Source organism: Protomyctophum bolini (genome assembly GCF_963924005.1).
Source record: "Protomyctophum bolini genome assembly, chromosome: 8".
In the NCBI taxonomy this organism is placed as follows: Eukaryota; Metazoa; Chordata; class Actinopteri; order Myctophiformes; family Myctophidae; genus Protomyctophum; species Protomyctophum bolini.
Genome location: NC_137869.1, coordinates 5932890 through 5957213, shown reverse-complemented (window position 1 = coordinate 5957213; position 24324 = coordinate 5932890). Strand labels below are relative to the sequence as shown.

Below are 24324 nucleotides of genomic sequence, written 5' to 3'. Positions count from 1 at the left end.
TGTGGAAGTTAAAAAAATCATTCTGGCTTTCCGCTTTCTGGACATTTTGGCACCGTGGGTTTGAATTCCGGTTATAGGACATAACAAGGTTATGGATTGCAGCTGTTAAAAGCCTGTTGCACGCTGATGGTGTTGCACGCTGAGAATAGTCAATCTACGAGCTCACAACGTGCCACGACTCAACGCATTGTGGTCTTGTAGATCTATTTTTTTTTCTCTCTTATTTTTAACCAACCCCATGTTTCATGCATATGTACGTAGCTTGTCCGGTACTCAAACCAGCAACCTCATGGTTACAAATCATAGCCGTGTTTAATACCAAAACATCATTAGCATATAGTACACACAGCAGGCCTATGAAGCACTTTAATGCTTTGGTGTTCCTTTTAACAGCGTCTCTGGCTTCATGTGGTAGACAATGGATCCTTGTCCCTCTGTTCATAGTGAAATCAGGGGTGACCGTGGACCACTCTGGCCCCCGTTGGCTGTCTGAAAGTCACTCTCTGTGGGATTGCACATCCATCTCCAATGGCATGAGTCACTCCATCATGTGTCACGGACCGCTAAGACAATACACCGTTTATGGCACAGCCCGGGGATCGCACACACTGTGAAATCCTGAGCGTTCGCTTTGACTCTGAGAGTGTTATACGAATGGAGCCACGCGGATCTGCCAGGGAATTAACGCTGGGGATTTTTTACTCTGCCGTCTGTGTGTGTGTGTGTGTGAGAGAGAGAGAGAGAGAGAGAGAGAGAGAGAGAACATCAGCATGCATGACTTGACATGAGATATGGGCTCCCATGGTGTGTGTGCGTACAGTAAATGAACATGCCTGAAATAACAGCGTGTGCACACACATGTGTGCGTGTGATGGGAATATGAAAGATAGGTCTGTATGATGAGAAAGACAGGGTGTGTGCTTGCATGTGCTTACATCATATTATCAGTAGCAGGCTGTGGTTCCGCAGGTGAAGAACCTTGAGGCAAACATCAGCCGCCTGATATTACATGAGACATCTGCCGTGTGAATGTGTTTGCTCAGGTGTGTGTGTGTGTGTGTGTGTGTGTGTGTGTGTGTGTGTGTGTGTGTGTGTGTGTGTGTGTGTGTGTGTGTGTGTGTGTGTGTGTGTGTGTGTGTGTGTGTGTGTGTGTGTGTGTGTGTGTGTGTGTGTGTGTGTGTGCGTGTGCATATATGCATGCATGTATAGCATGTGGAGAAGCAACAGGAATGGCCTTGCAGGCATCCGCATTTGGAAAACGTTGGCGTGCGTCTGCGGTATGATTGTGTATGTTTACTCATGCCAGCAGTGTCTACATGAGTGTGACTGTTTGTTTACGGTTGGGAGTGAGCGTGTCTGTTTTCTCTGCACGTACGCAGGACGTCTGTGGTCTTTCTCACAGGTCACATTGGCGTCATGGGGGGGGGACCCCCCATGACGTGGCTGTGTTTTGAGCTGTGGCTGTGTTTTGAGCTGTGGCTGTGTGTTGAGCTGTGGCTGTGTTTTGAGCGGTGGCTGTGTTTTGAGCTGTGGCTGTGTTTTGAGCTGTGGCTGTGTTTTGAGCTGTGGCTGTGTTTTGAGCTGTGGCTGTGTTTTGAGCTGTGGCCGTGTTTAGAGCTGTGGCCGTGTTTTGAGCTGTGGCTGTGTTTTGAGCTGTGGCTGTGTTTGGAGCTGTGGCTGTGTTTGGAGCTGTGGCTGTGTTTGGAGCTGTGGCTGTGTTTTGAGCTGTGGCTGTGTTTTGAGCTGTGGCTGTGTTTTGAGTTGTGGCTGTGTTTTGAGCTGTGGCTGTGTTCTGAGCTGTGGCTGTGTTTTGAGCTGTGGCTGTGTTTTGCTGTGTTAATTGGCAGTGTTTTGCCTTGAAATCCGCAAAAACAACGTGGAAAATCTGCGTAATTTTGCACAAAAGTGGAGTGGATATCCCCCCCTCCTCATGCAATTTTTCACATACCCCCCAAATATGCCCCCCCCCCCCCCCCCCCGTTATAAAATGCCCTCTGCACACCTGGTGTCTGGTGCTTGTATACAGAATGGTGGACACTTCAAAGTTGGAGAGGTGCAGCAGACTATAGCACAGTGCAAACATCAAAGTTGGAGCGGTGCAGCAGACTATAGCACAGTGCAAACATCAAAGAACGAGAGAGCCGCACACTCTGTATTTCAGCTCTGTTGCTCTTCACCTGATGAAGGCAGCTCGTGCAGAAAGGTCGGTGAAGGTGAAATAAAACACAGCAGAGGGTAAATGCGAATGCTCTGCTCTCTCATCCTGCTATGAATGCACATCGGTCTGTGTGTGTGTCTATACTAGTTCACGAACTTCACGTGTCTCGAGAGCCGTCTGAGCGGAGGACCTGCAGGTTCCCGGCATCAAGTCAGTCAGATAGGAGGTAGACCAGAGTCATTGATCCAATCGATACGCCCATATATCACCATACACGGGGCACAGTTGGTAGTGCTATATCGCCTCACAGCTAGAAGGTCCTGGGTTCGATTCCCCCCTGTCGGGTGTAAAGGAGCAACTTGGACACAAATAAGGTGGAGGGTGTGTAGACTGAGCCCAGAATCACATTAGATAATTGACACAGGGGTGAAAAATGGGTTAAGAAATCGTGGGATAAAAATTATAAAGAAAAAAAATTTATATAGATATATATATCACCATACAGTTTAATATGGAGATCCGGTTATACCAGAACCGCCCCGGGCGGCGGTGGCTCAGGGGTAGAGTGGCTGGATGGTAACCGCAAGGTTGCCTGTTCGAACCCGGGCTCCCCCAGATTAGTGTCGAAGTGTCCTTGAGCAAGACACTGAACCCCTAATTGCTCCCGATGTGCTGGCTAGTGCCTTGCATGGCCTCTGCCACCATCGGTGTATGAATGTGTGTGTGAATGGGTGAATTGATGCACAATCTATGTAAAGCGCCTTGGATAAAGGCGCTATATAAATGCACCATTTACCATCTGACCACTCTGGCCATAATATATGGCCATATATTATACCAGGCATATACTATATTAGTATTTGAAATGTAGTGAAAGTCAGTAAGTGATATTTATTGGTTAAAACAAGAGGTTTGTTTGAGTGTTTGTTCAGTAACAATAAGGGTCTCCCTGTCTCTCCAGCTCTTTAATAAACAGGAAATACATTTTCAGGTACACATTTTTGTGTAATCACCTACAATTCCACTTGTTTAATCTGTATCCTGACTGCGTTCTCTATCCTGATTGGATAAAATTGGTATCCCGAAAACTGTCAGGATGTAGAAAACATTTTTAAAATCTGATCTCATGTAAAAATGGTACAGTACTCAAGTGAACATACTCCAGTACTGATCCGGTTCCTTGTCTTGGTAAATACCCACCAGGTTGGCGTCGCTGGGCGCGTGGTACTTCTCGGTGCCCATCCGCACCAGGCCGTCGTTGTAGAGGAAGATCCGGAGCGGATCGCAGGACGTCACCAGGATGTAGATGCGGAGGTCGAACTTGTAACCCTCCATGAGGAAGGGCTTGTCCAGGTACTCCTGCACGATGAAGTGGTCCTGGGCCGGGAGCTTCTCACAGTTACGGATCAGAGAGATCCTACGGGAGACGGAGAGCAGTGGGGAAAGGGTTCAGGAATGGTCAAGAGGTGCAGCCACTGAAGGGCTATAGGGTACAGCCTTAGGAGCCACACGCATCCAGATATTTATAACGGGTGCAGGATAATAATAAATGACTGAGTTATAAGGAAAGAGGAGATCCGCCCAATTTATTTTATTAATAACAGAGCGTACAAAAGCAACAACGTTTCGGCCGGTTAATAAAAGAAACATTCTGAACTTTTAAAACGGTGTCCTCTTTCCTTTCTCGGGAAAAGTATTCACACGTTTGTTACTTAAATACCGGTAACCCATTTTGATCATTTTGATCACATTCTATAAATGTCTTCTACATCTTGACAGTTTTCTGAAAAAACTACGTTTCTATGTCAGTGGTTCTTTGATTTTTCAAAAATAGCAGACCTACACGCTCCTACGAGCTTGTAGATCTGCTATTTTTCAATAGCTAAAGCATAACATGATGCTAACTCCAAAGGGGTTCCCGCCCCAAAATGGATTAAGTATCACACTACAAATCTAAACTAAAGTATTGGTATCAAAATGTACTTAAAGTATCAAAAGTAGAAAGTACTCATCATCATCATGCAGAATGTCTCATTTAATAATAATCTCACAGGTTTGCAAATGCATGTAAATCTTTTGAAAATAGCAGATCAACGCATTGTGAGCTTGTAGATCGGCTATTTTCAAATGGCGTCGTTGTACATAGGGATATACATTAATTAAGTGGTTGATGTATGTTTTGTAATAATAATTCGTAAAAGTAACTGAATAACTAAGTACTGAAAACTGGAAATACTCTAGTAAAGTATTTTTAAAAAACAGTACTTGAGTAAATGTACTTAGTTACTTTACACCACTGATAAAGATGAAAAAAGAGAGAGAGAGAGAAAGAGCGAGCTCCAGTACAGTGTCTCGCACAGATAAGCGAACGACAGTTTAGATCATATAGGTAATGCTTAATTAATTTTCCGTTGTATGACATGCGCTTTGGCATAAATCAGTATAAGAAGGTATAAATCCGGTTTTAGACAGAAAGACAGGTAGATAAAGACTAACAGCCTATAGCTAGCTCCTGGGATTTCTCACCTATGTACAGATCGCTTGATTTATGCTCATTTGTCAGTGGCATAATAAAATATAGCGTAGAAAAGACATAGAGGATAATTAAAATAAGACGGATCGGGGCGAGGCAGGAACCATGAACATGACTTAGAGGCAGATCCTTGTCAGCTTCTCGAGGTGTTGGAAAACGACACGGTATGTAGTATTTATGTGTGTCCAGTCCACAGTTGAAGGATCACTTCACCCGTTTTCAACATTATAATATGGTAAAAACATAACATTCTACTTGGTCTGTGTGTCAGAGGAGCGTTCAGAAACCTGCCTAACAGTAACACATTAGTAGACAGCTTAAGTCATTTCAAACATTATTAGTTGCGACTTGCGACCGCAGGTCACAGTGAACTATGAAATCGTGCATTTCCAGTCAGTCAGTCAGTCACGCCCCATATATGGTCATGTCTCGTGACATCACGTGATGTCATCAATATTAAGCCCATATATGGAGATCCCTGATGTCATCAAGATTGACCAGCAACTCTACATCTCACCTCAAACCCTTAGATCTCCATATATGGAGCTGACCTGACCTGTTCTGACATTATGTTGATCCTTCCCCATCCATCCTTCCTCTTCGATGTCTCCCTTTTGACTGATACCTGTCCATTTAAACTCTAGACGGGCCTGCCCCAAAGTTATTAGTGCAGCCGCGCTTGGAAGCAATACTAGAGTTCTCAACAGGCCCGAAAATGAAGGCCCGGCCCTACCTGGGCCCTCATCAAACCCTGTACACTCAAGACCCTGTAACTTTAACCCATTAAGACCGATTCTATAAATCTCTTCTAAACTCAAACTTTTTCATTCAAGGATGACCACCAACCCCCCATCTAGAAAATATGTTGTTCCAGGGACCTCCAGAAGCAAAGTTTTAACAAATCTTCAAGCCTTTTCAAAGATCTAAAAGCTCATAGCGCAGCACGAAGTAGGCTACATGCATTCAGTGAATGCATTATGTTCATTGGGAACATTTTTGATGAGTAAGCCAACACCTCAAATCTTTTCCAAGGAGAACAAGCTTTTTGGCTCCACGGCGCCTCAAACTTTCCAAAACATTCCGGTTACGTTTGGTACCTAAGCCTTATAGTCTAAATAAAACCAAAATACAGATAGCGGTATACAACTGTTGGCTTGTTTGAACTGTTTGTGCAGCACCACATTGCCGGCATCTGGAGAACATTGAGATTTCTCTGAAACTCAAACTCCACTCTGTGTGAGCGGGCGTACTACATCAAATGCTGCTGCAGGGGTCTCCTGACTTCAGGCGGGTTAATAGGAACGGACGTTGTACTCCGTTTCGACCTCCACTCCTAATTCATTTGCTTTGGTCTCATGTCACTGGCACTCAGGCCTTATAGTACGCAGGCCGGGGTTTTCTGGGCTGGAGAAGTTAGAGAAATAGTACTTCGGTGTGTGTGTGGGTGTATGCGTGCGTGTATGTTTTAATGGTGCTCTCTTCAAAAGCTAGTGTCTGTGGTCATATGTGTTTGTGTGTGCGCGTGCACATGTGTGGGCTGAATGCAGGGGTGAGGGGGGCGCTTTCAAAACAGTCTGCAACTATGAGCAACCCCTTAGTCCAACTTAAAACATATCACCATCACTCAGAGCTCAGCAGACAGGAGATAAATTGGTTACATGCATAACCTGGCAGGGCCCCTTATAGTCATACAAACAGGCACGCGCGCGCACACGTGCACACTCAATATTTGGCCTAGATGTACAGAGGTGATTGTCTGAAAAGTTGCAGTTGTGAGGTACTGAGGTGGTGCCGTGGCTTGTAGCCACCAAAGGAAAAACGGCAAAACATTATTCATTTTCATGGCCCTTAGGAACCGTCTGAAATCATATCTGAGGGAGCGTATAGTCTGTTACGATATAACCCAAGCATTCGCCCGCGCAGTTATATCCAATCGACCAACAGTGTCATAACGCTAATAATGAGACGTTAGGCCTCGTTCATCAAAACTTGGAGGAGGTATACTATACGTGCAGAAAGCAAATTCAAAGATTACGGTGGAATAAACTCTTAGATCCTGAGCTTTTAACAAACAAAAAAAACCAACCCAAACAGGCGTGTGACAGCGTCAATGAGGTGCTGAACTGTTACCGTTCGTTCCCTTTGGATTAATCATTCACCCCTCATCACGCTTTGTCCCTGCCAGCGACAAGAACGCCATGTCACAGTTTAACTCCGCATTAAGGCTTCTCTGCTTATCAAAGTGCATTGACAGAGCATTAAGGCTCTCTGCTTATCAAAGTGCATTGACAGAGCATTAAGGCTCTCTGCTTATCTAAGTGCATTGACAGAGCATTAAGGCTCTCTGCTTATCTAAGTGCATTGACAGAGCATTAAGGCTCTCTGCTTATCTAAGTGCATTGACAGAGCATTAAGGCTCTCTGCTTATCTAAGTGCATTGACAGAGCATTAAGGCTCTCTGCTTATCTAAGTGCATTGACAGAGCATTAAGGCTCTCTGCTTATCTAAGTGCATTGACAGAGCATTAAGGCTCTCTGCTTATCTAAGTGCATTGACAGAGCATTAAGGCTCTCTGCTTATCTAAGTGCATTGACAGAGCATTAAGGCTCTCTGCTTATCTAAGTGCATTGACAGAGCATTAAGGCTCTCTGCTTATCTAAGTGCATTGACAGAGCATTAAGGCTCTCTGCTTATCTAAGTGCATTGACAGAGCATTAAGGCTCTCTGCTTATCTAAGTGCATTGACAGAGCATTAAGGCTCTCTGCTTATCTAAGTGCATTGACAGAGCATTAAGGCTCTCTCTGCTTATCTAAGTGCATTGACAGAGCATTAAGGCTCTCTGCTTATCTAAGTGCATTGACAGAGCATTAAGGCTCTCTGCTTATCTAAGTGCATTGACAGAGCATTAAGGCTCTCTGCTTATCTAAGTGCATTGACAGAGCATTAAGGCTCTCTCTGCTTATCTAAGTGCATTGACAGAGCATTAAGGCTCTCTGCTTATCTAAGTGCATTGACAGAGCATTAAGGCTCTCTGCTTATCTAAGTGCATTGACAGAGCATTAAGGCTCTCTCTGCTTATCTAAGTGCATTGACAGAGCATTAAGGCTCTCTGCTTATCTAAGTGCATTGACAGAGCATTAAGGCTCTCTGCTTATCTAAGTGCATTGACAGAGCATTAAGGCTCTCTGCTTATCAAAGTGCATTGACAGAGCATTATAAGGCTCTCTGCTTATCTAAGTGCATTGACAGAGCATTAAGGCTCTCTGCTTATCTAAGTGCATTGACAGAGCATTAAGGCTCTCTGCTTATCTAAGTGCATTGACAGAGCATTAAGGCTCTCTGCTTATCTAAGTGCATTGACAGAGCATTAAGGCTCTCTGCTTATCTAAGTGCATTGACAGAGCATTAAGGCTCTCTGCTTATCTAAGTGCATTGACAGAGCATTAAGGCTCTCTGCTTATCTAAGTGCATTGACAGAGCATTAAGGCTCTCTGCTTATCTAAGTGCATTGACAGAGCATTAACACATTTTGTACATAATACGTCCTGAAACGTCATAAGGATTGGAACCGAGAGGTGCCTTAGACGTCTGTGGACGTCCTAGCGACGTCCAAACGACGCGGGGCGAGATAATAATATTCAGAATAATTACTTCTTTTTTTTTTTGGCATTTCGCTTTTCGCTTGCCGTATGCTAACGCTCTGTGAAACTATTAGCTTGTCATTGACTCCCATGTTAGCGCGGCGGAAAGAATGACTCGTATCTCCTCATCCAGGGCGCTCTCCGTGGTGATGAATGGATCGATATGCTGGCGCTGCGTTTCTGCTCCTCACCCGTCTCTCCCGCAAAATATGAACTCTTTTTGGAGCGTATATAAATATATTAAGATGATCGGAGATTGTGATGGCACTTTGTCAGTCAACTTTTTTAAGAAAGTATTTCTGGTTCATGGCTTTCAAAATAGAAGCGATCACTACTCTGGCGATTACTCTGGCGCAAGCAGCGCCTTTATTTTGATGCAGTTCCGGTACTAAATGTGTTAAGGCTCTCTGCTTATCTAAGTGCATTGACAGAGCATTAAGGCTCTCTGCTTATCTAAGTGCATTGACAGAGCATTAACCCATTCTGAACGGGCACCCATTTTGGTGTTAGCATCATGTCATGCTTTAGCTATTGAAAAATAGCAGATCTACAAGCTCATAGCGCGCCACCGAGTGGCGCGCTATGAGCTTGTAGGTCTGCTATTTTTGAAAAATCGAAGAACGACTGACATTTTTAGAATCTGATCTCAGGTCAGAATGGGTTAATCAGACCTAGTGTGTGTCCAGTGGAAACCTCGTATGAATCTGATCTCAGGTCAGAATGGGTTAAGGCTCTCTGCTTATCAAAGTGCATTGACAGAGCATTAAGGCTCTCTGCTTATCAAAGTGCATTGACAGAGCAGAAGCGAGAGCAGAGAAGAGAGGAGAAGTTGATAAGAGCCTGGGCTGTTGGTCCATGATGTGCGAGGGGGAACCTGGGCGCTAACAAGCAGGCAGCTAGCTGAATGATGAGGACGGGGGTTAACGCCATTAGTTTAGCCGAGGAGGACTGAGCAGAAGAAGGGGACGACATGATTGATGAGCCGGGGTGTCAGGTAATCACAGCCCACTCTCCCCTGCCTATTTAATTTGACGCCAGAGGGGCGTCTCTTGCCTATTTAAGCCCCGCACATGCACACACACACACACACACACACACACACACACACACACACACACACACACACACACTTTTTTTTGTTCCTTCTTTTCTAACAAGCTCCACCTCAGACACAAACAATAACTTCATTTAGTTTGCCGGCGGAAAATAAATTACGGGGGAAGGCGGGGAGAGGTAGATATAAGTTAATTTCCTGCCTGCCGCGTCACACCGCGCAGAGAATAAGAGCAGAAATCCAATCTCGCTAGGCCGCTCCGCCATTGAGTGGTTGACCTAAACTCATTATCTTTCACTTTCTTAATGTGTCATAATAATTCAGGCTTTGCAGGCTTTTATTTTTTAATGAATATAGGCTTCGTGCAGCAGGGATTTAAAAGGCAAGGCTCCTAACACAATTAGAGTCAGCCACAAAGTGAGAGACAAATGCTTTCAAATGCCTCAAAATCTTTTTTAAATAGCAAGATCTACAAGCTCACAATGTGTCGCGATGTGACAAATTGTGAGCTTGTAGATTGTCTGTAGATTAGCTGAAATGTAAATAGGGTTGAAGACATTAATGTATGGTTTGTAATAATAATAAAAATCTAGAAAGTAACTAGTAACTAAAACCTTTCAAATAAATGTAGCGGAGTAAAAGTACAAAATTTGGATCCGAGATGTAGTGGAGTAGAAGTAAAAGTATTGGGAAATTGGAAATACAAATACCTCAAAATCGTATACTTCTGTGTCCTGAGTAACTGTGTAAATGTACTGAGGTATACCTATTACCACTATTGTCAATCCCCAGCCTTTTGGTGGTTACATACATTATGTTATAATTTAGCTATTGAAAAATAGCAGATCTACAATACAAGCTCATAGCGCGCCACCGAGTGGCACGCTATGAACTTGTAGGTGTGCTATTTATTTTTTTTAATCGTGAAAATGTGGCGCAAATCCTGACAGAAAACTGTCAGGATTTAGAAGACATTTTTATACATTTCGACGTCCGGCCTAAATGAGTTAAAGTCATGTCGAAGTGTCCTTGAGCAATACATCGAACTCTTAACTCCACCCAATGAGCAGGCTGGTGCCTCTCATGGCTGCCTCCGCCGTCGGTATGTGAGTGAACAGTATTTGAACGGCTGAATGTAAATCACATTGTAAAGGCGCTTTGGATAAAGGGTGCCATTGAAATGCAGACCCATTTACATCATATATATACTGTAATGGGGTCTCTGCAGTTCATGTGGTTAAAAGGCATGATATTCACATTCAGCCACTCAGAGAGGACTCAGCCTCACCCCCGTCTTTTTGACTCAAAGGCACTATTATAGAGACCCATAAGTATCCTGGAGCAGCCATCTTGTTCCATTTTACATTCTGACTCGGTCTCTACTGATGGTGCCCCATAAGACCATGCAATAATCGTATGCAGACTCAAGACTGTGAGGGAAGAAGTAACTGCCTCTGTGTGTGTGTGTGTGTGTGTGTGTGTGTGTGTGTGTGTGTGTGTGTGTGTGTGTGTGTGTGTGTGTGTGTGTGTGTGTGTGTGTGTGTGTGTGTGTGTGCGCGCGCGCGCGACTGTGCGTGTGTGCGCGCGACTGTGCGTGTGTGTGCGACTGTGTGTGCATGCGTGTCATCTATTGTGCTGGCTATAGCTACTGATTTATGGTGATTGCAACCAGCGGAGTGAATTGGGGACAGCAATGAGAATCAGCACAGCCTTTGAGTCAATGTGGATGCGGTCGTGATGCGTTTGCCACAGACAGCCGTGTCACGGTCACATGCATCATTCCTGCCCCCTTTTGTTTTGTTTTGATCGCACTCGTCTCCTCTCGGGTCTCATGCTAATTTCCTCACTTCACTTTGCTGTTGACGCTGCCTTTTCACAATATCACTCCCTCTCTTCCCTTCCCTTCCCTTCCCTTCCCTCTCTCACATCCCTCCATCAATGCCTCTTGACGCCTGATTAGTACTTGGTTGTTGCACAGGTGTCGCGCCCGCCGCCCGAAGGCAGTCAGACCTAGAAGTGCACGACGAACGTGTCATGCTGCGACACGTTCTGGTGTTAGCATTATGTTATGCTTTAGCTATTGAAAAATAGCAGATCTACAAGCTCATAGCGCGCCACCGAGTGGCGCGCTATGAGCTTGTAGGTCTGCTATTTTTGAAAAATCGAAGAACCACTGACACAGAACCATAGATTTTTCAGAAAACTTGTCAGGATGTAGAAGACATTTTTAGAATCTGATCTCAGGTCTAAAATGGGTTAAACATGATATGCTGCGGGGTGTTTGTGACCCCGCGCCGGGCGCTAGCTGATCTTACCCGTGGCCCATGGCTCCGTTGGCGGGTTTGACGATGAACGTCTTCTGCTTGCGTTTCCGGCGCAGCTCCTTGACGTAGTTCTGGAACTGGGTGTACTCGGCCGGGAAGATCCACGTCTTGGGGGTGAAGCTGTACTCCTGAGGCTGGCACTTGATCATTCTTGAAGACATGGGAGAGACATGGATGTGGTGTATGAATGAACAGGCCTGTAGTCTGGCTCCAAAACTGTGGAATGCACTTCCCATTGCAGTCAGAACTGCAGCATCACTCCCAATCTTCCGCCGTAGTCTGAAAACCCACCTTTTCAGACTCCATCATGGCCCATAGCACTTACCCCACCCCCATAGATAGCAATTCTGTAGACTTAGATAGCATTTGATACAGACATTTGATACAGACTTAGATAGCAATTCTGTAGACTTAGATAGCATTTGATACAGACTTATAGCATGTTATGTAGACAGCATAAGTGCATTGTATGTAGTCATAGCACGTCATAGTACATATGTGTAGCATAGTAGTATAGATGTATAGCTTATATGTATAGTTTCATTATAGATATTCCACTGTTACTTTCTTAGCTACGCATGTTTCATGATAAATGTCTTTATGTGATGTATTCCCATGCTTTTTGTTCTTGCTTAATGTAAGTCGCTCTGGATTAAGAGCGTCTGCTAAATGCCTAAATTGTAAATTGTAAATTGTAGTCATACTGTACACACATGACACAGTGAAGTCCTCAGCATTGATTGATACATTTAAACATAATAATGCAGTTGTATGCTTCGTCATAGAACGCACCATAAGCATTCTTAAAGGCTGTTGGATGCTGCAGGTGGAAAGCTCCTGTAAATACCTGAATGAGGTCTAGTAAAGTAAAGTATACAGTGTATTTCAGCATTGGGAACTATCACGAATCCAAGCGCGCAACAACCAAACAGCCATCGCCCTTTTGACAAATCCTGCCTGTGACCTAAAATTTGTTTAACACTCCTTTGATTTTCAGATTTCCGCAGTTGTAAATCTGCAAGAATTGCTGTGGAAATAATATCGACGGAGTTGGGTGAAATACGGAGGACTGCACGTTCCCTTTTCCACAGTGAAGCAGACAGGCACCCAACAACACTTACAGTAAGCCTGCTTTCTAACATGGTTGAACTACAGTATGTCTGCTGAAAGTCCTATCTACTACCTCCTAGATAGTACTAATTGTACTGATTGTTAATAATGTTATATCACTAGCTGGGTGGTGACGATGAGTATTACGTACCTTCTCAGTACAGTAACTATAACAATAGAAGTATAGTTGCACCACTCAGTTCACGCGGGTGTGATTTTGCTCAATGTTTTGCTAATTTCTTTCCAAATGCTCACCTATTATGACATGTCCATAACGCTAAAGGGTTCAGATTACTGGACAAACTTACTTTCCCATGTTTCGTGCCAGGCAGTCTTTCCGACAGATTTCCCCCATGCCGGGGTAATGGTTAATTCTCTGCAGAGGGACAGACAAGCAGACAAAATAATGTTGTTAGGGTCATTACTCGACTACAACCCCCCCCGCCCTCCCCCTCCTGATAATTGAGCACATTAAAGGCAGCAACCTGAAGTGAGCTTACAATGTTCTGACATTTATGCCCAATTACAGAACTCAAAACAAAAAGGTGACAGTGAGACCTTTCTTAACCCTTATTTGGTATCACGTCATATTTTGTGTGTTTTAAAAGGTTGAGTAAGGTGGAAGAAAAAGGCCAAAAAAAAGAGAAAAAATACTATCAATCTTAACTCTGAGAGAGGTAATTGGTTCTGCATCGCGGGCTCCCACAATTGTACGCAGTGACAGTTGAATGAATTGCTTTGAATGCATGCAAGGAAGCTGTGGGGAGGGGAGAGAGAGAGCAATAGAAAGAGGAAAAAAATAACATGGTTTTCTGTATTCTTTGACCAAATGAGCCTGAACAGGGGGCGTTAATTAGGCTTGTATGAACAGAATTTTGACAGGAAAGTTTCAGAGTAAATCACTGGAAGGAGGGAAAGAGACGGAAAAGAATTAAAGGGAGAAGAGGGAGGGGAGGGGAGGGGAGGGGAGGGGGGGGGGGCAACGAACGCAGAGTGTAAAAGGAATCTGCGATTATTATCCAAACGAGACAGACGTAATTAGGGATTTGGAGGAGGTCGCACAATTATGGCAACGCTGGGAAGGCAGCGTGCCGTGCTGCAGGCAGCAGGAGAAGAAATCAAAACCAATTGTTTTTTTCCTTCCATCTAGAGCAATAAACCCCAAGGAACACAACAGCGAGAGCAGTTGCAGAACAAGCTACATCAAAACACAAGTCCCCGTCGAGACATTATACCCACACGCACACGCCGCTTTGAGCCGCTGAGCATTTGTAACGTCCAATCTATTTAGCTGAACCCCCCACCGCCGCCTCCCACCGCCCGTGTACTGACACGCTCCGCTCCCCTTGACTGGCCTGTGATTTAATCGATCATTAGTGTCCAGTCTAATCAAATAGGCGCTCGACAAGATGGATGACTAACACATGGACCCGAGCGGAGAACGAGAAGGTTCACGCAGCGGGACAGCGAGGTCAGACAGAGGTAAGGCCGCTTCACAGGAGTCTGCTGTTGAGCCTCCTTCACCGCATCAACGTCACCCAGTCTGGATAGGCACTGGAAGGGGGGGAGGGGGGCTGACTCACAACATCACCCCCAATGCCTATCCACCCATCCTCACTCACAATACCACTCAAACGCCTATCCACTTGCAAGTAACATCACCCTATATGGCCTAACACCTTTCCACTCACAACATCACCCTAATACCTATCCACTTATAACATCACCCTAACACCTATCCACTTATAACATCACCCTAACACCTATCCACTCACAACATCACCCTAACACCTATCCACTCACAACATCACCCTAACACCTATCCACTCACAACATCACCCTAACACCTATCCACTTATAACATCACCCTAACACCTATCCACTCACAACATCACCCTAACACCTATCCACTCACAACATCACCCTAACACCTATCCAGTCACAACATCACCCAAACACCTATCCACTTATAACATCACCCTAATACCTATCCACTTATAACATCACCCTAACACCTATCCACTTATAACATCACCCCAACACCTATCCACTTATAACATCACCCTAACACCTATCCACTCACAACATCACCCTAACACCTATCCACTCACAACATCACCCTAATACCTATCCACTCACAACATCACCCTAATACCTATCCACTTATAACATCACCCTAACACCTATCCACTCACAACATCACCCTAATACCTATCCACTCACAACATCACCCAAACACCTATCCACTTATAACATCACCCCAACACCTATCCACTCACAACATCACCCAAACACCTATCCACTTATAACATCACCCCAACACCTATCCACTCACAACATCACCCTAACACCTATCCACTCACAACATCACCCTAACACCTATCCACTCACAACATCACCCTAACACCTATCCACTCACAACATCACCCTAACACCTATCCACTCACAACATCACCCTAACACCTATCCACTTATAACATCACCCCAACACCTATCCACCCCATCACTCACCGCATCCATCTGTTCACTGGTACATGAATTGGAGGATGAACTGGTACATGAATTGGAGGGGGTCTAGGAGGGCTTGACCAAAGGGTGAGGTTGCGCCAAAGGTCTCCACCAGAGCCTTCATAAGCAGTCTGTAGTCCTTAGAGCTGCTGGGCTGTGTATTCTTTGGTACGGGGACAAGACAGGATATAGACTCAAGACTTTCTGTAGCCTCAGGCTCATATTGTAGACATGTTGGAGCACTCCACACAGCTTTGAGAACCATATAGGGCTGACACACTGACACAGAGTTGCAATGCATACTGAATCAGCACCCTTCAAATCAATATAATATTTCATCGGGGGGTCTCTGCCAATTCTTCTCCCTATACTGTCAATTGCCACTGTATTTCAGTATCCCTCTTGTCTGTATGTCAGTGTCTGTCTGTCTGTCTGTCTGTCTGTCTGTCTGTGTAAATGTATCTCACTGCGTCCTTCCAACCCTCTTCCTTTTCCCCTCGCTCGTCTATCCCTTCACGACTCAACTCTGTCTCCGACTCAGTGCCTGGCTCCTCTTCCTCTCCGTTGTGCTTGTCTTCTCTCCTTGTCTCCTCTTAACACCCTCTATTCTATATCTAGTGGTAGGTGGCAAAAGACATGCAGGAATGTGGAGTCGTGCTATTGGTGGAAGGAAGCTGGTCTGATGGAAGGAGCAACAGGGCCACTCCAGTCTCAGAGAAGGTCAGAGCTATTATCTTATGGTCTGATGGACTCAAGCTCCCTCTGCTTGAGCCACAGTCATTGCACAATGTCATCTCACAATGAGACAGCCTTCTCTGGTGTGACACGAGTCACGACAGTGTGAGGCCATAACTGTTCTACGGACCACTGGAGTTCTGGGTGTGTCACCGCAATTGGCCTAACTGAATGTGCTTATCGTATGAAATAGTTTTCATTTGATGATAATAATGCGTGTCCTTCAATGCACACAAAGCGATCAGCGATCACATATGGTTTGTGCTGTACACAATCTGGAGGATCAGAACCTTCCTCACCCAGGAGTCTGCAAAGCTCCTTATCCAGGCTTGACTATTGGAACTCTGACTGTGCTTGTCTGACTGCATACTACTACTACACAGTACACAGCCTGGTCTTCAACCTCACTAAATTGTCAGATGTCTCCCGTTCCTTAACTGGCTTCCGGTTGTTGCCCTAAATCCAATTCAAAACACCTGGTGATGGCAGTCTAGGACATGACACATGCCTGCCAGTGGAAAAAATATACCACTGTGTCTCAGCAAATTGTCAGTTCACCCGGCACTGCTTGCTTCACGAAAATGCACCTTTACCAAAACAGAGTCCATAACAGAACTCTCTACCCACTAAACTACAGGCACCAAATAATAATATGATTAGACTTTATAATAGGAGCTACTTTGAGATAAACATGAGACACCGCCTGGATGTAGAGATTTGCCCCGCATTATATATTAGGACCGCTATCTGCTAGCCACAGATGACGTGACCTCTAGCACAGACCCCCATAGGCTGGGTCAACAGCTGACAAGATGTGAATATTTACTCCAAGTTCCCCTGAAACATGTATCTCCCTCAAAATGTTGATCTTACAGCCACAGGCTATCGCAGCCAGGTCCGAGGTTAACGGATGTGAGCGCTGCTTATCTGGGAAAACCTCACCTCAGCCTTAGGCCCGTCTCCAGACTCCCAGAGCCCTCCCTCAGTTGCAGAAACAGTTCAAGTGAGAATGAATGAATACAGAATATTGCACTATTTCGCAATTCCCTCACAGCCCTTTACAGTGCCCATTTGTCTCGTATGTGTTAAAACATGCTTTGCTTATAGCTTTTCTGTCCATTATGGCAGCTGTGAGCATGTAACTGTATACTGTACCCCGCTGCAATCACATTTCCCTTTCGGGGACAAACACAAAGTGATGAAGTGAACTTAACCGATACAGTACAGTATGTTGACCTGCCTTTGTACTGACTGGCTGACTGAACTGGCTGCCGTGGAGCGGAGCGTACCTGGTAGTTCCTGAGCTCAGCGATTTTCTCGTGCTGCACGGCTGAGTCGTTCCAGATCAGGTTGGCCGTCTCGTCCTCGTCCCTGGTCTTGAGGAACGCCATTTCATTGATGACTATGCGAACTGTGCCAACGGTGTGATGAAAACAGAAGGGGGGGGGGGGAACGTTACTTTACATTATACAGTCATTACCTCTGCCGAGGACATAATGTCTGTCTGTCTGTCTGTCTGGCAGGCAGGCTGGCAGGTCTGGACCAAGGAACAACTGATTAACCTTTCACAACAATAATTGTTTGACCAATTATTTGGTCAAAGGAGGCGTAACCTGTGACCTGTCACAAGCTTTATGATGGGCCAGGGAGAACTGATTTACTGGTCACCATTTCAGTGTTAACCTCCAGAGGCTGCTGTCGCTGTGTCTCTGTGTGTGTGTGTGTGTGTGGTGTAGTGTAGTGTAGTGTAGTGTAGTGTAGTGTACCCCATTCACGCCCCATTCACGATGCAAATGCATCATGGAGTTCTATGGCCGAAAGGGGATGAGGTGCCAGAAACACTGCTAACGTTTTATAGACAAACTGCCGCCTTGATGGAGGTCTGTGCTCTACTGAGCACATCGTTTATACAGCATCTGATTTATACTACATTTAGAGGTCTTTATAGGCCTCATATCCATCATCATATCATAATTTGTGGACTGTACAGCATAGACAAAAAAACCACTGAGTGGTTTAAGCCTGGCCAAAGTTCTCTTGACTTGCTTTTACATTATGAACCCTGGAGAAGTCTCAGGTCACCCAGGGTCTATTAACTGTTCCCAGAGTTAAATCAATACAGCGTTTAGTTTAGTTGGCGAGTTAATCAGCACTTCAAACTCTTCTTTTGATGCAACAATGGTGGATTTTTAATTGCAAATCGTTGATTCTGATTGAGTATCGTAATGTATAGGCAGAAAGGACAGTCCTGTGTTAAGAGGAAAGCCTTGGATGAGGCACCCCAAATATGTTTGAGGAAGGTATTCCGTGGCCCCGGTGCAATACAAACGGCAGTATAAAAGTGTAACTGGGTTCCCGTCCAGAAGGGTCTGAAAAGAAATGCTGAAAAAGATCAATCAGATCTTCATCAGGACATACATTTGTCTCTTTGGCCTTTATTTATTTATGTGTAATTGCTTCTATTCTTTATGTGTGTTTAAATGCACTTTGAATTGCCCGTGTGAAATGAGCTTTACAAATACACATGCCTTTGTCTTGCCTTGTGTTCCACATCAGTGTTTTGCTTAAATATTTCTTGGGATTCCAGTGGTGTTTTTCTATACATTAAGAGAGACATGAGTTCTAGAAAGTCTGGATAAAAAAAGCTCACATGAGTTATATTTACCATCAGCAAGGATCTGGATGGCTGCAAAGCAGCCGTTCGTAATGCCCTTTCTTCAAAAAGATGAATTAATGGGCTGTAATGCATTCAAGTCCACATGGAAACCCTGAACGTATGAGAGATAGGTGGCGGGCGCATTTGGACATTAATCCAACGACTATTCATTATTCAGTGACTAATGAAAAATTCATATTGCCTAACGAAACGAGGTATTAATTAATTTCATGAAAGCCTTTGCCAACCTGGAGACGGCAGGCTTAATGTTGTGTGACGGCGCTTGAATGGGAAAAAGATGTTTCCGACGTGACTGCATTCATCTGTCGATGTCAGCAAAGTCTAATAGCAGTTGGCTGACTGAAGCAGGCAGAGGGTTTAAGATGTATTTTGTGGCGCACAAAACATTGCATATCTGCATGTTCACAGTGAGCTTTTATTAGATCTGCTATTTTCAGTGTTGCGACATGTCTTCAGTTGGCAAAAGACCCATGCTTTACGCTGAATGCACACTAGCAGTGGTATTCAGCTTCTGTGTTCTATGAAAGCCACGAGGTCACCTCACGGTTTGCACCTCACCGAGACATGCTTTGTCTGTGGAGAGGAGAGACTGCTGCTTTCCCCACCGTCGCAGAAGGCAGAGCCAGCAAAAGGAAAATTGGAGAAATGTTCCACTTTGATGCTGCTGCTGTTTGACGAGACAGAGCAGCAGCCAACCAGAAGCACTGTGCTTCTGGTTGGATTAGGCATACACATAAGATTGATAACACAATTTTAAACTAACAGTTGTACATGTGACTGAGACTGAGCAACTGCATGGTCTATATAACTTTATATCTTACCTAAAATGTACACACCGTTTGCAAAAAAGCTGCCAGAGATGGGCACCAAGTGCCTGTCCCTCTCCTGCCTGCCTGTGAGCTCTCCTGCTAGACACTGGAGCCAATCTCATTGGACCACAACTTGCTTATTTAGGAGGGTGTAATAACTGATACCCCGGACATGTCCATTTAGCGAAATTCAGGACTGCTTACTGTACATTCCATTGCTGCTGCTGATGTGAATTCAGTGTTACAGTTACCTGTACGCACTTGGCCCCATGGCCAAGAGCGAGGCTAGAATCAATCCTGCCTTCAAGACATCCTTGAGGTAGTAGCTTCTCAGTGGGTTTAGAGAAAATCTTCAACAGCATATTTACCGACCTTTCACCTAATGCTTAATCTACACTCCCATTGGCCCATGCCCGATCTGGCCTGGGCCGTGGCTCAGCGGTCCAGGCACCTTGGCTGGTAATCCAGTCTGGCAGTGTGCCGCGGGCTCACTGCCAGACTGGTTTACCAGATCTACAAGATCGTAGATTGGCTATTGTCAGCGAGTGACACTGTATACTGTATACTGTATAGTATAGGACAAATAAATCAGGCTTTACCCTGCATATATATTCTTTGTCTTTATAACTTGGGGGGAGGAGGAGGCAACAAGAGTAATGTGCCGTCCATCTGGTCGTTCAGGTTAATTTTACTCTCAAAATGGCTGCCATGAGGGTCTCCTCACAGCTAGGAATGGCGATTCAACGCTAGACCTCCTGCTAACAGTAGGATCGCCGCCAGCCCACAAGCCCTTCTGGCTGTTGCTGACTCTCTTCTTCTCAAGGGTTGTAGCTCGCCCCTGAGAGCAGTGCCGTGACACACTATACTGAACATGTAAAGAGTGCTTACTTCACTCTTTTGGCAGTTCACCAAAGTAAATAAATTAAAATTAAAACCTTGCTGCCAACTTCAATTACCTCAGTAAAGATTTATCTTTTTCTCGTGAAGCGTTTTCACTGGGTTGAATTGTGTTTTTTTATTAAGACTCGTTTAAGATATTAGAGAACAGATGCCTCTTTGAGACGATCAAAAGCAAATTAGATTTCACTGCCAATATTGTGATTGGACATCAAGTGGTTAGAGGGACTAACTGAGCCCCTGTCAAGAACCATTTCCTAAACAGTGGATTAAGACAAAATTCACTTCAACTTGTTTTGTCTTATTTATTACTAGTGCTACGTCAAAACAACTGAAAGAACCTTTAAAATCAGGGGCTTTGTCATGATTAATGATAATGATTGCACATAAAAGTCGATCTTGAATCTCTGATGTCTACCTTCTTTATTGACAGGCCTTTATGGCGTGGTATCGTGTTCCGTCTGTGATTTTGATTTGCCAGTTCAATACATTGTTTTAATCATACCCGTTTAAAGTCATGCCAGACATTTATCTTACCACTGTCACGGTACGCTCCTCTGCCCTGGTCTGTGTTTTGGGACTTATTACTTGTATTTGTGTTTGTAATAGTGTTCTGTGATTTCCTGTCTGCCTTGGTTTCTGTCACCTGCCTTGTCTCACCTCCCTGTATTAGTGTAACCCTAGCCACCTGTGTTCTGTTGTCTGTTAGTCTTGTCTATATATATATATGCCCCAGTGTTTTCAGTTCCTTGTCTGTTCGTTGTCGCATATGATGTGGTCAGTACCATGTGTGTATTCTTAGTCCTAGTAAGTCGTAGTTATTTCCTAGTTTATTGTTCCTTGTGATTTCTTGGAGACTAAAACCTCTTGAACATTCACTTCTCTGCCTGGCCTGGTCGTTCTGCAGACTGCATTTGAGTCCTATACCTCCGTGTCCACACCGTGACAACCTCATTTTAAACCATTCATCAGTGTGTCATTGTCTGCGGAGAATTTTACATTTTAAATTTTTTGGTTGGATGGTGCTTCACAAACTGATTTGACTATTTATTAGTGGAGCATACCTATTATCACTAGTACTACGTACTGACTGAATACATGGTTTAGTGGAGCATACCTATTATCACTAGTACTACGTACTGAATGAATACATGGTTTAGTGGAGCATACCTAGTATCACTAGTACTACGTACTGACTGAATACATGGTTTAGAGGACCATACCTATTATCACTAGTACTACGTACTGACTGAATACATGGTTTAGTGGAGCATACCTATTGGCACTAGTACTACGTACTGAATGAATACATGGTTTTGGCGACAGATGCCGTACCGATCTCGTATTTGGTGCCAGCCACGTTGGCGGTGATGCCTCCCTTCTTCTTCTTGCGGCGCACCTTCCTCTTCCCACTGCTCTGGTAGGAGGAGCCTGCAGACGGCCCACTGCTCTGGTAGGAGGAGCCTGCAGACGGCCCGTTCACGCTGCTCTGGTAGGAGCCTGCAGACGGTAGGAGCTCCTCTGGGAGGAGCCTGCAGATGCTCCTCTGGTAGGGGCCTGCAGATGGTAGGAGCTCCTCTGGGAGGAGCCTGCAGATGCTCCTCTGGTAGGAGCCTGCAGATGGTAGGAGCTCCTCTGGGAGGAGCCTGCAGATGCTCCTCTGGTAGGAGCCTGCAGATGGCCCGTTCACGGGGGGTGCTCCTTGATCCTCTGGGGGAGCAGATTTTGCAAACGGTGGTGGAAAAGGTCACTCACAAGTGTCAATACTGCAATATAGAAATACTCTGTTAAAAAGTAAAAAGTCTGGAATTCAGAATTTACTGGAGAAAGAGTACAAAAGTATTACAAAGTATTATAAAATGTAAATGAAAATTGCTACAAGCTCCAATGCATCGCTATTTTCAAATAGCCGAAATGTATATAGGGCTGAAGTGGTTAATGTAGGCCTTGTACAAGTACAAGTACAATATTTGCCTCTAAGATGTAGTGGAGTAGAAGCAAAAGCACAGAAAATTGGAAATATCCCAGTAAAGTAAAACCTCACAACTGAAAGTACAGTACTGGAGTACATGTACTTTACACCACTGATGCCAAACAACCCAGTCAGCTCACGGTGCAGCCAGGGGGATTGTTGGAATATTGTATGACTCTGATGCGTCCCACTCACCTCCATCATTGGGGGGAGAGGGCATGTCAGAGGCCTGCAGAAGATTAAAGCTGCACGCCGCACTCTCTCCCAGGCTCCGCCGGCGGCAATTTCTCTTTCTCTCTCTCTCTCTGCTTCTAGTCTTCCCTGTCCGTCCCGATACAGATCTGGTCAGCCCACTGGGTCATCGGAGCCTGTGGCCAGAGGCGCTCCACATCACGGCAAGCAGCGGCAGAGTCCGTGTTTGGGAGGGAAAGGGGAGGGTGGGCCTTTCCAAGAAAATGTCTGCACGGCCCGGCTTGTTTAAGCCTCTCGGATGGAAAGGCAGAGAGAGAGAGACAGACAGACAGACAGATGAAAGAGAGAAGAACGAGAAGAGAGAAAGAGAGGGATGGAGGAATGGCGGGATGGTTGGCAAAGCCTGTGGAGGAAGAGAATAAGAGATTTGTTTTTAATAGCCCTGCAGCTTAGTTAGAGAGGACTTTGATACATTGGTACATATGGTTACATTTGTAAACTCTCAAGTTGAATCAACACTCGGAATATACACCAATGTTGATAAGGTGGCGGCTTTCTTGCTGATGGTGATGCGGCCCCAGCAGCATCACCACCAGGTCTATCTCATGCTACATCAGTCAATGTGACACTGACCGTACCCGCTTCAGCGAGAGCTCTGCCACTGTGCTAATCCTAATGAAAATGATTTAATGCCAGGCGGTGGTACGCTGGACTAATTGGTATTCGATGAAGGCTTCGTGAAATATTAATGTGGATGTCAAGAGAAGGGTGTGCAGAATCTCATGCGTCTCCTGCCTGTGTCAGCTGTGCGTCCTTTTTATGGCTGGTGCTCAATCCGTTTCAAACAGATGTCGTTTTTCTTTTTCTCTTTTTTTTTTATTAGAGGTTACTATGCTTCAGGCTGGCCCTGTGGGAAGGGTTGGAGGGCACCACCACCAGCCAAATACTGGAATTTCTTCTCCTTTTTTTTTGGCTGCGGCAAGCAAGTTTTTCCTTCTGTGCCAGCAACCTTTGAAGGTGACTGAAGATCATTAAGAGATTCTACACTCAATGATCATATATCTACACGCAATAAAATATAGCTATCTGGTAACGTGTGGCTCAGCCAGTTAGTGCACAGACCATATGTTCCTTCCTTGGAGCCGGGTGTGGACCCAATTTAGAATCCAGCTCCCGTCTTGTCTCGTATCGCATGCTTGTATCTCCTCTCTCTGTCCTTGGTTTCATACTTGGTTTAATACTTTAAAGACCTAACGGAAAGCTGTGTTTTCTAACCAAGCGGAATGTCGCATCCCTCCAGGGTATGGGACGTAGATCTGTTACATGCGCGACACGTGCAGCGTTTGTTTGTTTACAAAGTCACAGAGACACAGGCAGCAAAGCGTGTGGCTTCATTTTTTCTATTACCTATAATGTTTTCAGATACATATTTTAGCGTGCTAAAGTGTATTACTCATTAAAATGAGTAATACACTGTCTGGATGTCATCTTGAATGAGATTAACCCATTCTGAACGGGAACCCATGTTGGTGTTAGCATCATGTTATGCTTTAGCTATTGAAAAATAGCAGATCTACAAGCTCATAGCGCGCCACCGAGTGGCGCGCTACGAGCTTGTAGGTCTGCTATTTTTGAAAAATCGAAGAGTGACTGACATTTTTAGAATCTGATCTCAGGTCAGAATGGGTTCATCAGACCAGTGTGTAGTCCAGT

At 44.9% G+C, this 24324-nt stretch overlaps 1 protein-coding gene across 1 annotated transcript in view; it reads right to left on the bottom strand.

Annotated features, from left to right (window-relative positions):
• The window catches only part of ttll7 (tubulin tyrosine ligase-like family, member 7), a gene marked incomplete at its 3' end in the record, with an annotated part of 88008 nt that extends 65255 nt beyond the window's left edge, over positions 1-22753 (bottom strand). The window contains exons 1-7 of the mRNA XM_080769967.1: positions 22615-22753; positions 22138-22157; positions 21783-21897; positions 17354-17475; positions 13130-13197; positions 11703-11861; positions 3359-3575 (exon numbers count right to left, since the gene is read on the bottom strand). Coding sequence (XP_080626093.1) covers positions 3359-3575; positions 11703-11861; positions 13130-13197; positions 17354-17475; positions 21783-21897; positions 22138-22157; positions 22615-22639 — 726 coding nt within the window. The 5' untranslated portion in view covers positions 22640-22753. The remainder of the gene's footprint in view (positions 1-3358; positions 3576-11702; positions 11862-13129; positions 13198-17353; positions 17476-21782; positions 21898-22137; positions 22158-22614) is intronic.
• Between the last annotated feature and the right edge of the window lie 1571 nt (positions 22754-24324).